This window comes from Chanodichthys erythropterus, chromosome 8 (assembly GCF_024489055.1).
Source record: "Chanodichthys erythropterus isolate Z2021 chromosome 8, ASM2448905v1, whole genome shotgun sequence".
NCBI lineage: Eukaryota > Metazoa > Chordata > Actinopteri > Cypriniformes > Xenocyprididae > Chanodichthys > Chanodichthys erythropterus.
The window spans coordinates 3,457,160-3,469,812 of record NC_090228.1 but is presented as its reverse complement, the minus strand read 5'-3'; the positions used below and the strand labels follow the sequence as shown (position 1 = coordinate 3,469,812).

The window sequence follows — 12,653 nt, the reverse complement described above, 5'->3', positions numbered from 1 at the left end:
TTGTGAGAGCTGAGCTGCAAGTTACAGGGTAAGGCTCCATATAAGATAATATAAAGCTCTATTGAAAAAACCATATAAGATGTAAATTATCTTAATTACCTCAAAACAAATAAGTCTTGGGTTTGTTTGGGTGCACATTACATTACATCTTCAAATGTCATTTATATGTCCAGATTAGTTATTTATATGAGGCCACTAAACTCAGTTCATTTACATTTTTCAGTAAGCAGTTAGTCAAGTGGATGAATCACAATTGCATGATTATGCAAAATTGGAGAGAAAAGGAAGTTGAATTCATTTTTTTTTTGCGCAGCACACACTTGCAAGCCCACAGATAGCACATATTAAACACCAGAGTCTGGGATTGTGCCATGTAGGTCAAATAAATGAGTGTGAAAAAGTATAAGCTGGAGACAGACATGATGAGGATTGAATGTCTCTAAAGATGGGCTGAAGTGGCAAAGAAAAAGAGTTTGTGTTTCCACAGACAGGCTGAAGTGCTGAATATTATAGTTCACCCAAAAATGAAAAAACCCTCAAGCCATCCTAGGTGTATATGACTTTCTTCTTTCAGCCAAACACAATTAGATGTCATATGTCGGGTCAGAGCTAACCCCTCTGCCTGAACTCGACTATCTTGTGAAGTTTATAAAGTTTTAAAATATGGATATTTTTCTTAGAAAAACACATCGCTTCGCTTCAGAAGGCCTTTATTAACCCACTGGAGTCGTTTGGATTACTTTTATGATGGATGGATGCAATTTTTGGAAGCTGGAAAGATCTAGGATATTTTTTTTTATATAACTCCAATTGTGTTCGGTTGAAAGAAGAAAGTCATATAGATAGCTTGAGAGGGAGTAATTTATGGGATCATTTTAATTTTTTAGTGAAGCATTCATTTAAAAAGTGCCCCTGACTTCCATTGTTATTTAAAACTATATGATTGTGATAAATTCATGTCCTTTAAAGTAGCATTGTCATTTTCCTTTTACTGTTTGTAAGTCTGTATCTGAAAAATATGTGAAACGCTAACTATATAGAGATATAACTAAGTTATAAATCAAAATGAATGAATGAGGCATCTGTGATGAAGACATTCTTTAATCAGCATTTACACATTTACATAATGTGTTTAGTAATTGATTTCTTTGACTCTGCTGCCCCCAGCAAAACAAATATATGGTTAAAAAGGTAGGGATTCTTATTAAAGCCTGTAGTAACCAAACAACCCATAAGAAAAAACGCACATTGTAAATTTTTACACATTAATTTCCGACTTAAAGCAATCATAATAATGATGATATAATAATAAAGACTTCTGAGTGTATTGTTATAATTGTCCACATTTTTTTGATGAGACAGGGCTCTGTTTGCAGATCCTATGATGCGCTGGTGGCCTTCTGCAGCAGTTGGAGCATGATGGGATACACTGGGGCAAACTCCTTCCCCTGCCTGGTTCGGACAGACTGCACATATGCCTCCAACGCCCCCCTGCAACAAAGGAAAGTCATACATTTTAATTCCTTACTTTCACTGATTAAGCTATGTATTTTCTCCAGAGCACCACTAGAGGTCGCTGATGTTGCACTGAGAAATTATTTTCTCTGGCTGGCTGCATAAACTACTAAGACTAGGCTTACAAGCCATATAATTTTTTTTCTTCAAGACTGGAAATTTATTTTTTTGCCAATTACATAAAAAGGTAGATTGGTCTAATTTGAATCAAAGTAGTAAGACTGATTAAAATTTCAAAAATATTATTTATGAAAATTTGTAGATTTGTTAAAAAAGTTAAGGATTAGGCCTATATGAAGTATGATTAGGGAATATTAAAAATCATTTTATACACTTTACACTCACAAAATGCAATTTCTTGCCAATTAAATATTTTAGAGCTGAGCATAACTAGAAAAATGTATATTAACTTAAAAAATGTACATGATTTTTATAGGTCTGGAAATATTTGGGAATTTTATTTCCATGTCTGATAAAAAGTTATTGAAATTAATAAAATCTTTAGAAGCCATGAAAAAATCATGGGTATTTTCATAATGCATATAAATATTTCTAGTAGGATACATAAATATATGAATTGCATCAACTTTATTAGAAAGAAATTGCTCTTTCTAAATGCAATCTCTATAAAATAATAGATAAAAACATGTTAGCCTGCTCATTTCCTGCGATTGTGGGAACCCTGACATTTTCTTGTTTGTTTTTATATGACACTAATATGTTACATAAAGGGTCAACGAGGAGAAAAATAAACTACTAACCATGTTAAAAAACAAATGAGCGTTAGTATTCCACCAGAGGATGTCACTGGGATGGTTTATTGTAAAAGTGGTGGCAATTGAAACTGCAATTTTAAACCATGGATCTTACCTAATAAGGGTGAGCCGATCCTTCTCTGATGGGTGGTCATCCAACCATTGAGAGTAGCGAGAGATTGACCACTCCGCTCTCTGTTTATAAGAGAAAGCTGTATTAGTGCTACATAAGAGCTCTACAAATCTGCCCATACTAAAGCTATTTTAGAGAACCCTCATTTTATAAAATGGCTTAAAATATCTTCATCTTTTCCAGTCCGAGCACTCTAAATGAAATGTGTCATTTAGCAGAAGCTTTTATCTAAAGCTGCTTACAGTAGGTCAATCACAGGGACTGTCACGACGGGGCAACTTGAGGTGAATTGCCCTGCTCAAGGGCATAATAAACAGGATTTGACCTCAAAAACCTCCTGCTTGCTAACATCCGAACCTAAAACCTCAATCCTTGAGGATCTATAACCAAGAGGTTTCCATCTCTCTGTATTAGAGTGTGTGTGTACCTGATGTGGCGATTTGAGTTCAGCCGGGGCACGATTGAACAGGAAATGCAATATGGTGCTGTATGGAATCAAATCTCCCAGCGCTTGACTGCTAGTGATGTGCTCACTCGTTTGAAACAGCAGCGGCCTGAAACAGAGACAGACAAATATATTCGTATTCACTGCAAATCTCAAACCGGGTGTAATTTAGAGCCTGAAATGAATGCTGAAGATTTGGAAGGTAGGTGCATATGAAAAAATGTCCAATAAAATTCAGCAAATGTTTGTGACATGTTAAAGTGGAGCTCAAATGACATCCTCCAGCGGGTTCGTAGCAGATATCCACTCACTGCTGACAAGATGAGAATGATTTTTCAGAATAAATTTTTTTTTGTGCCTGTATGTACAATATGAGATTGTAAAGAGTCTTATTTTAAAAGACTTTGATTGCACCGCTATTTCAGTAAATGGAAAATAATGCAAGCCTATGCATTTTTTTATGCATTTTAAGGTTCACCAGCCAAAAATCGTACATTTGCATGATTTTTTTGTAAGTAAAAGCACACCTCTTCTCAACAAACTGAGTTAAGTACAGCTTGGGCAGTGCATGAATACAATATAATGAGATAGTACGGTGAATCTTATTATATTGCGAATCTTATTATAAGTCATTTTAATTGCACAACATTTTTCATAAATGAAAAATGAAAAACTGTGTGCTTTTCTTTTATGTTTTATTGTTCACCAGCCGGAAATCGTACATCCGATCGATTAGGTAAAAGCACACTTCTTCTCAACAGCTTGTGCTGTGCTGCTTGTGCAATGCTTGAATACAAGATAATGAGAAATTACATTTTAATTGCACTGCTATTTTCATAAATGGAAAACGTTTTATCATTTAACAGCTGAAAATTGTACATCTGATCGCTTTGGGTAAGTAAAAGCTCTTCTCAAAAAGCTGCAGTAAGTAATACTGTAAATCAGCTAGCAGTGAGTACACTAACAAGGACGCTAAATAGCGAATACCGTTTCCATGGTATACTGTTACTACAGTAGTATAGCAATACTAAAGCTTCAAAAAACTGGTGATGCCACTGTATTTATATATCTTTTCGAGTGCCACTGCCATTCTGCTGTGCCCTGATTAGTAAATGCTGTGCAGAATTTGCACCTTATTGAGTGTAGTGTTGTCAAAATTACCAACCACGATACCAAGTCGGTACTGAAAATTTCGTAAACACATCTGATTGGCTTTTGTGTTCACGCGCTCATCAGATATGACTGTGATTGGCTACAATGATCAATGCAGTGTTTGAAAGCACACGGAAGTGTTTGAATTTGAAACCATTTTGACAGCAGTTTGAAAGCAGGTCTGCTGGTAGACGCCTGCTTTCAATTTCTCCCGTGTGTATCTGTAAATGCTCCATGAAGAGCATCATTAATGTCTATTTACAACATGTTTTTGAAGTGTTGATCATTGTAGCAAATCACAGAAATATCTGTTGAGCGCGTGAACACAATGGCCAATCTGAGGTGTTTACGAATCTGCTCAACAGTGCTCAAACTGAATTTTAATTTCAGTACCAACTTGGTTTTTTGGTCTGTACTCTTCAACACTAATTGAGTATTATCCAATGCTTTAGTTAAAAAAACATCAGATTCCATTTCCAGTTTGTACTGAGGTATATCAGGAGAAAGGGACTGAAAAGATTCTAAAAATTAGCAGCTTAAACATCACCATTCAACATCATAATATGTTTATATAAGAATGTATTCTCTCAGTTTGTCTTTTTCTTACTTTACCACTTCTGGAACATGTGTAATGGTTAGTTTCTAGAACTATCTTTGCAACGACGTATACATTTCCATTCATCACTTATAGCAGCATTTACACTTGGTTCTTACCAATTATTTCAATCCTTATAATGGGATTTTTAACATTATAACTGAATTTATGTGCTATAATATATGGACTGTCCTCCAGTCAGAGTCAAAAATTTCAAGATATAGGGACAAAAATGTATGATTAATGCTCATGTATGAGTTCTTTTTATATATATGTATAATATGATTTAGTTTAGCAATATGACAAGCAAGAGTGCAGTTTTTCCAAATATCAGCACGACTTCAAATGTGATATTAATAAAAAATCAAATAAATGAAAATGTAGACACAACATTGTCAATATTGATGCTTTTGCTCCAATTCTCTAATGAAAATAGTTCTAAACAAAGCAGAACTGTTACACTTTTCTGAGCAACACACAACACGCATTTCTGAATGAATCCATGTTTTCAAGCAAGTCATTCAATGCGCACTTCATAAAAACAGTCACTTGCTTCATTTCTGAATGAATCAGACATTTTGGATGAATCATTTGAATGAATGATTCAGTGACTAGGGCTGTTGCGATAACCGCAATATTGTAATACCACGATACTAAGATACTCTTATAACATTATGCAATTGTAATTGCAGTGTAAATGCATTAATACCACCTCTGAGCAGCATTAAACTGTCAGTGTAAATACATCTTTTTCATTTACATCTATGCGTTTATGAAAATTCAAATCTACAAAAGACCAAATTATGAATACAATTCTGCACAGTATCATGATACTTCAGCTGGTATAGTATCGTAAGATATGTTTATGGTGTCATGACAACCCTAGCCTCTATGATCGCATTAATAATAGTGATGTTTCCATAGAAAAAAATCTTTTTCATGTGCAGCTCAAGTCAACAGCGGAAAGGTCACAAGAGTCACAAGATACCTTCTTAATCAACTCCATATTAAAGCACCCATGTCTAGAGGGTAACTGTGTCCCCATACTGTATTAGTCAGTGGGCTATATTTAATCAAAAAATCTTATGAATATGGAAAAGTTGAACCATTTCTAGGAACCCTCAGTCCAGGTCAAAATTTTCATCACTTCCCGTCTGCGGTCCCTCAACAGTGTGTTCAAACAAGACCAATATCTCCATAATAATAAATATGTCTCTACTTTATGGCTCTCTTGTAATAACATCTTTCCCCAGTGGATGTCAGATATCATTTTGTATGCTTACGCACATTGAGTAAAATAAAGTTGCTAGTGGGGAATCGGTCCTTGCTCATGAGGGATCCAGGCACGGCGGCCACTCTCAGAGCTGGCATAGATGGCAGCGGTTTAATTTGATTAGCTGTCCTGTGAGACCTCACTAGTGTTTATTAGACTGCCTGGAGGAAGTACCGAGATTGCAATCTGCCTGAATCAAACCTGTCAGTACACCTGAAAGTTAAGGTAAGGTCTTAACATGAGACATCAGTTCATAACTGACAACTTCTGCAAATGAGCATTTGTTACAACAACAGCGAGAAACGAAACATTAATGCATCACTGTCACATGTGCACACAATGCAGCTACGCAGAGTCTGAAACTGAAAGACGTTTAAATGACGGAGCAAGTTATTGCATCCTCATGAAAGATTACAAAAGAAGACACTTTTTATTTGAAATAATGTGCACCAATAAACCAAGACCAAGAACATGGAGCTGTTATGAGCCAAACAACAAAAGAGCAATGCACGGTGAGCATTAGAGTATATCCAGACATAATTTGACTCTGACTTCTCCTCAGCTAATCAGACGAGCATCTCCATTAATAACCTTCTCTCTCTCTCTCTCACTGTTAATTAACAGCAATTTTTAGAGGGAAGACTCCAGGCGACCTCTTAGTCTCAGCGGGGGGAGGATGAGAACAAAGGATAACACAAAATTGAGAGTGTTTATGTGAGAAATGCACACAAAAGAATCACTCTGTGAGTGTGTGACATCAAGAGCTGTGTGCAGTCAGTCGAGGACAGGAAGATGAAGTCACCTGACATCATCCAGACTGTAAATAAAGACCCACCTGAAAGATCTCAGGAGACGGTACGCCTTCCCCAAGTCTGACACCCGTCTGCAGAGGGGAGCCACGGCCAACTCCATCTGTAACATACATATGGGATGCTCAAGAGGGAGTCAATGCTTTCTAAATAGATACATAAGAATTTGACAGTGAAACTTAAACATGGTGCCAACCTGATGTGTCTAAAGTTACCATATATTTACTTTAGCCACGCTTCCACCGCAGGAACTTTTCCCAGGAAGTAGGGACTTTGGGGTGGTACTCTTTGTGTCTAAATTAAGTTCTGGGGTAAAAAATTCCCCCTCAGAAAGTCCCTGCTCACGAGGTAGTACTTTTTTTTTAAAGTTCAGGAGCTTTTAGGGGTGAGACTTGGGCGCTGAACAAGCTGATTGGTTAAGTTCATGCAGCATTTTATTTTAACCACCAAGTGCGTGCAGTAAGAGTTGTTTGCTATTCGAATCAACAATGAAGTTTAAAAATTACGACCGATGGACCGACGACGATTTTCAGGCTTTATTAAGCTTGCATGCGGAGAACAAAATCCAGCGGGAACTGGAAAGTTGCATGCAGTCCTACATCACCAGACACTTCTTCATGTTACTTTAGACCGCAATGGAAACGCAGACAGAAACAGGTCTGGGGAATTTCGGTGGAAACTCAGTTTTTGAGAGCTGCAGTAAATTTTCAGTGAATAAATGCTTAAATTTTGCTCTGTTTCTTACAGAAAGCTAATGTATGACATCATTCAAGACATCATTATTTTGGAGTTTGACAGCCCCATGTCCTATATACTGTGTCTTTTAGAGATGAAAGAAAATTTGATACAGATCTCAAACAACAAGGGTGAGTAAATGATGACAGAATTTTCACTTTTGAATGAATTTTGGTCTGAAGGCACCATATATTGGATTTGAAAGCTACAGTGAATTTTCAGTGGATAAATACTTAAATGTTGCTCTGTTTCTCACAGAAAGCTAAAGAATGTCTTAAGAAGGACCACTTTTATGTTTTTTTTTTTTGTTTTGTTTTTTCATTTTGGATCTTGACAGCCCATGTTCCCCTTTACTTCGTTTCATGGGTGAAAGAAAGTTGGATACGAATTTGAAATAACATGATGAATTCCCAATTTTGAATTATTTTAAAACCCAGCACCAAAGGAGGAAGACTCCTAGATTGTGAAAGAGAGACGAATGAGGAAGGCTGACCATCATTTTCCTCACCTGAGCGAAGTCGGCTGCCAACCTCATCTTCCCGCCCTCTCCGAGCGGACGCAAGAGACTGGCATGGCGGATGAAAAGGGTGATGGCTCGCTGGGCGATGTTCTCTGTACTGTCGTACAGGAAGTCCAGACACTGCAGTGGGCGGAAGTAGTCATTCATCACGCGTGCGATGAAGCCCTGCAGCTCACGCATGTATAGCGAGCATGGCACGTCTGGACGACCCACTGGTAGAGGACTGGGGGCACACATACAAGAGTTGTGTACAGTAATCCTGTAATGTGAGCATAGACCACAGCTACAAGCAACACCATTGATTTCCTGTGTCACATAATCAATATCATAAATGTGTAGCTACTGGAACTGCTGAAATACACACACAATATGTCAGAAACGAAGGTCGTGTTAATGCCTTTTAGCAAGTGATGATCAGTTTTCCTGATGTTTGTCCTTACACATAAAAAGCCATTTTTGGTGAATCTCACAATAACATGTTGTAGTTCAAAACCTTTTACCTTTAAAAAAGAAAAAGTGTGTATGTTAGGATGCAATTAAATCCATTATTTTCATGCATGATTAAGCACAATTTTCATTACCTAAATGTGTCTTTTAATTTTTTTTTTTGATGATTCTCACCACTGTAACAGCATGCATTAAAGGCAGTACAACAAATACAGCCACAATATATAAATACTTGATAAATATAGTTTAAATATATTTTGAAATAATGGCGCTAAAACGGCCCTGCATTTTTATGACTTTTCATTTTACAGTAAAATATGACTTCGACATCGATTTTGTGAGATTCACCCTTTTAGCTTTTTAAAAGGAAAACTCTTTTGAGCGGCTGCCGCTGACAAGGTGAAACTGAGGGGTTTCTATCTCTATAGCATGTTTATTTCTCTGCTGTCTTCTCTCAGGAGTGCCCGACAGCAGGGAGAGAAATAAAAAGTCCACAAAGTCTGACTCCTGTGGCCCTGAGGGAAAGAGAGATGTGGACAAAAGGAAGCCTTGCTGAATTATAAGGGTGATGGTTTAAATGTTATCAAACGCTGGCACATCGCCCTCTGTTGTATTCGCTGGACCACACAGACCAACGAATGAGAGACAGAACAAGAGACAACGAGAGATGAATGCAGAAGAGAGTCTTCAGGGAATGTGTCCTTTATAATAGTCAAAAACACATGTATATCGCTGCATCATGAGGGTGTTAATTTGTCAACATGGATTATCAGTCTTTCAGTTCAACACAAATAACTGAATGGAAATTTTGTAAAGCATAAAGACTGAACATAAGAAAAGAGTAAAATTAAAGTCACATTGGAGCAAAACAAATTTAGCAACTAGTATTAAATTGTATCACCCTGTCATTGTAGCGTTGTGAAAACAAACTTGATAAAAAAAAGTGCAGTGCAGTGCTACCATACATTTATTAATGGTAAAGAAATTTGACAACAGAACACCCATCACATTTTCTTGCTTTAAGAAACAATTTTTGTTAAAATATGGTGAGCTGAGAGACCTGATAAAAGAACTGCCCTCAACAAGACTAAATAGGGCACACAATCCCAAATGCCATGTTAGTGTTTGAGAAAAAGCCCACAAGGGGAGAACACAATCTTTGTACAACCATAAATCCCAATTTTGACAACTCTCATTTGTTTTGTGTGGTATTTTGAAATGGTCAAATATATATATCTGAAAATGTACTAAAACTGGAGTGTTGGGTTTCTCACTTTTCTGCTGTCGGATAGACTGCTGGAGCTCCACGGCATGTGCAAGTCATTTTTCAGAAGTCGAACTAGTTTGTGACTTTTCTGGATAACTAGTTGATCAGTTTGTGAGTTGCAGGGAGTTAAAAGCTATTTATATTGAATGCAAAGTTAAAATAAATAAATAGGGCTGAACGATAATTGCAATATAAATTAGTGCAATTATCAAATCTAAGGCTGCAATTTAAAGGATTAGTTCACTTTATAATGAAAATTAACCAAAGATTTGATATGAAGCTCAAGAAAGTGCATCCATCCATTATAAATGTACTCCACATGGCTCGAGGGGGTAAATAAAGGCCTTCTGAAGCAAAGCAATGCGTTTGTGTAAGAAAAATGACAATATTTAACAAGTTATAAAGTAAAATATCTAGCTTCCACAAGACTGTATTCAACTTGCGAAGAAAGTGTTTTGAACTGTGAGAGGTGGTACACTTTCTTTGTAAGATGAATACAGAAGGCAGTCTAGCGGAAGCTAGATATTTTACTTGTTAAATATTTACATTTTTCTTACACAAACGCATTGCGTCGCTTTGGAGACCTTTATTTTTCCCCTGGAGCTGTGTGGAGTACATTTATAATGGATGGATGCACTTTCTTGAGCTTCATACTGCCATTATAAAGCTTGGATGCATCGGGATATTTATTAATATAACTCCAATTGTTATCAGAAAGAAGAAAGTCATATACACCTAGGATGGCTTGAGGGTGAGTAGATCTTGGGGTAATTTTCATTTTAAATCTTTTAAACAACTTTATAGTCTGATGTTCTGCATGTTTCAGAGTGGAGCATGCAACATTTTATTATAACCATCAAATATTAACTTATTTTACAGAACAAATACAATTTACAACAGTGATATATTTCTGTCTTTATTTTTAGAGTTAAAACATACTACTTATAATAATAATATTATTATCAACACCAGAGAACTGTGAACATGCGAATGTGATGTTAAATTATTGAAATAATAACTTAAAATCTCGGGCTGACAAAAATGTTTGGGAACCCTGTGATAAATTAAGTGGGAGCAATACCATTATCATCATCATCATCCTTTTTGACTCATTTGATATTACAGTCAAAAGTTAAAACAACATTTAATTAAAGATAAAACTAACTATATTAAATTCCAAGATGATAACTGGACATCAATGGTGTTGTTTAAAGGGTTAGTTTACCCAAAAATGAAAATTATGTCAATAATTACTCACCCTCATGTCATTCTACACCCGTAAGACCTTTGTTTATCTTCGGAACACCAATTAAGATATTTGTGATAAAATCTGATGGCTCAGTGAGGCCTGCATTGCCAGCAATAACACTCCCTTTTTCAATGCCCAGAAAGCTACTACAAACATATTTAAAACAGTTCATGTGACTATAGTTGTTCAACCTTAAAGATGCTAAAGAGGATGTTTTGTTTTATACATTTTTGCAATATTACTTGAAACTGTCTTTACTAACTGATAAAAGACTATTAGGTGCTGAAAGGAATAATATTAATATACATCATCTGTGCACGAGGTAGGGCCTTAAAAACATCAGCCAATCATTTACGCGATCATCGCGGGTTGTTCTTACGCATGCGCTCATTTCAAAAACTCAGTAACAGTCTTTGGTTTCTCAGTCGACGAAAAGATCCTCTTTAGCACCTTTAATATTATAAAGCGACGAAAATACTTTTTGTGCACCAAAAATAACAAAATAAGGACTTTATTCAACATTATCTAGTGATGGGCATTTTAAAAACACTGCTTCATGAAGATTTGCAGTTTTACGAATCGTTTGTTTCAAATCAGTGGTTCGGAGCGCATATCAAACTGAAAGTCACGTGAAATATTGAAGTTTCAAAACACTTATGACGTAATGAGGCTCATTTACTGAAATCTTTTGATTTTGGCACTCTGAACAATGACATAATTTTCATTTTTGGGTGAACTAACCCTTTAACAACAGTGCAGCATACTACTGTTTATCTTTGAGTAGTTTCACATGTATGTTTTTGGAATTTTGCAATATATACAGCATATACTGTGTACTGAATGCACAAAGCAATACGTATTTTTATAGTAACAGTGCATTTGTTGTTTGCTTACCCAGAGAAATCCTCCTGGTGCATAGTAATGAGTATTGCTTCGACAGAGTCGGAAACAGAATTCAGCAGGGGCTGAACAGCACTACTCATCAGAGCCTGAACCGACTGCAAAAGACACACAAACAAGTTAACTAAAGAATGTGAATTAAACAACAAGAGATAGAATGATCCATGACAACAGTCAGAAGTTATCGAACATGTATGAAAGAGTTTCTTCTTTTGAAGGTCATTGGTTTGTGTAGTATTTCCACATACAGCTGCATGCTGACTTGCGCTAAAACCTGCTCTCCCTCCTCCCATGTGATTGCCTGACATTTGCTGATGGGACATCAGTCTGACCATCGCGTGTGTCATGGCAGCTGGCTCGCTTCATCCTAGGCTCTTATCTGACTCTCCATCTCTGAGCGACATCAATGCAAACCCAATAGGTCTCTCTGACCAAATAGGACCGGCCATTGGCAAAATCCCCTGCAAGCTGGAGATAAAGAGCAAATCTCCACTGCACATCTCTTCCTCCAAAACTCCTGTACAACAAAGTTGGTAGCCAGATACTCAGTAGATTTATCTTTCCTGTAATTCTCTGCCCAGCTGGAGGTTGGGAGGTATTGGTGCCTCGTTTCATTGTTGTGTTCTGGTTCAGAATAGATGTAAAGACAGCAGTTCCTAGTTTGATGTGATGAAGAACTGGGAGGAGTAGACATGTGAAGGATGATGTCCTGTCCTAAATAGCACCCTCATGCCTTTCACTTCACTTTGGTGATTGAAGTCAGTCTAAATTCATTTGGGAAAAGTCTTTGACACGTAGTACTGTACTCTTTCTAATGGGGCAAGTGGACACTCTGATAACCATTATCTTCATGGGTCA

The 12,653-nt window shown here is 36.7% G+C and overlaps 1 protein-coding gene across 1 annotated transcript in view; it reads right to left on the bottom strand.

The window, feature by feature from the left end:
* Nucleotides 1-1,091: 1,091 nt before the first annotated feature.
* Nucleotides 1,092-12,653, bottom strand: part of cog5 (component of oligomeric golgi complex 5) — a 76,623-nt gene continuing 65,061 nt past the window's right edge. Inside the window, exons 17-22 of the mRNA XM_067391458.1 lie at nucleotides 11,790-11,893; nucleotides 7,921-8,155; nucleotides 6,704-6,780; nucleotides 2,831-2,957; nucleotides 2,386-2,465; nucleotides 1,092-1,491 (exon numbers count right to left, since the gene is read on the bottom strand). Coding sequence (XP_067247559.1) covers nucleotides 1,380-1,491; nucleotides 2,386-2,465; nucleotides 2,831-2,957; nucleotides 6,704-6,780; nucleotides 7,921-8,155; nucleotides 11,790-11,893 — 735 coding nt within the window. The 3' untranslated portion in view covers nucleotides 1,092-1,379. The remainder of the gene's footprint in view (nucleotides 1,492-2,385; nucleotides 2,466-2,830; nucleotides 2,958-6,703; nucleotides 6,781-7,920; nucleotides 8,156-11,789; nucleotides 11,894-12,653) is intronic.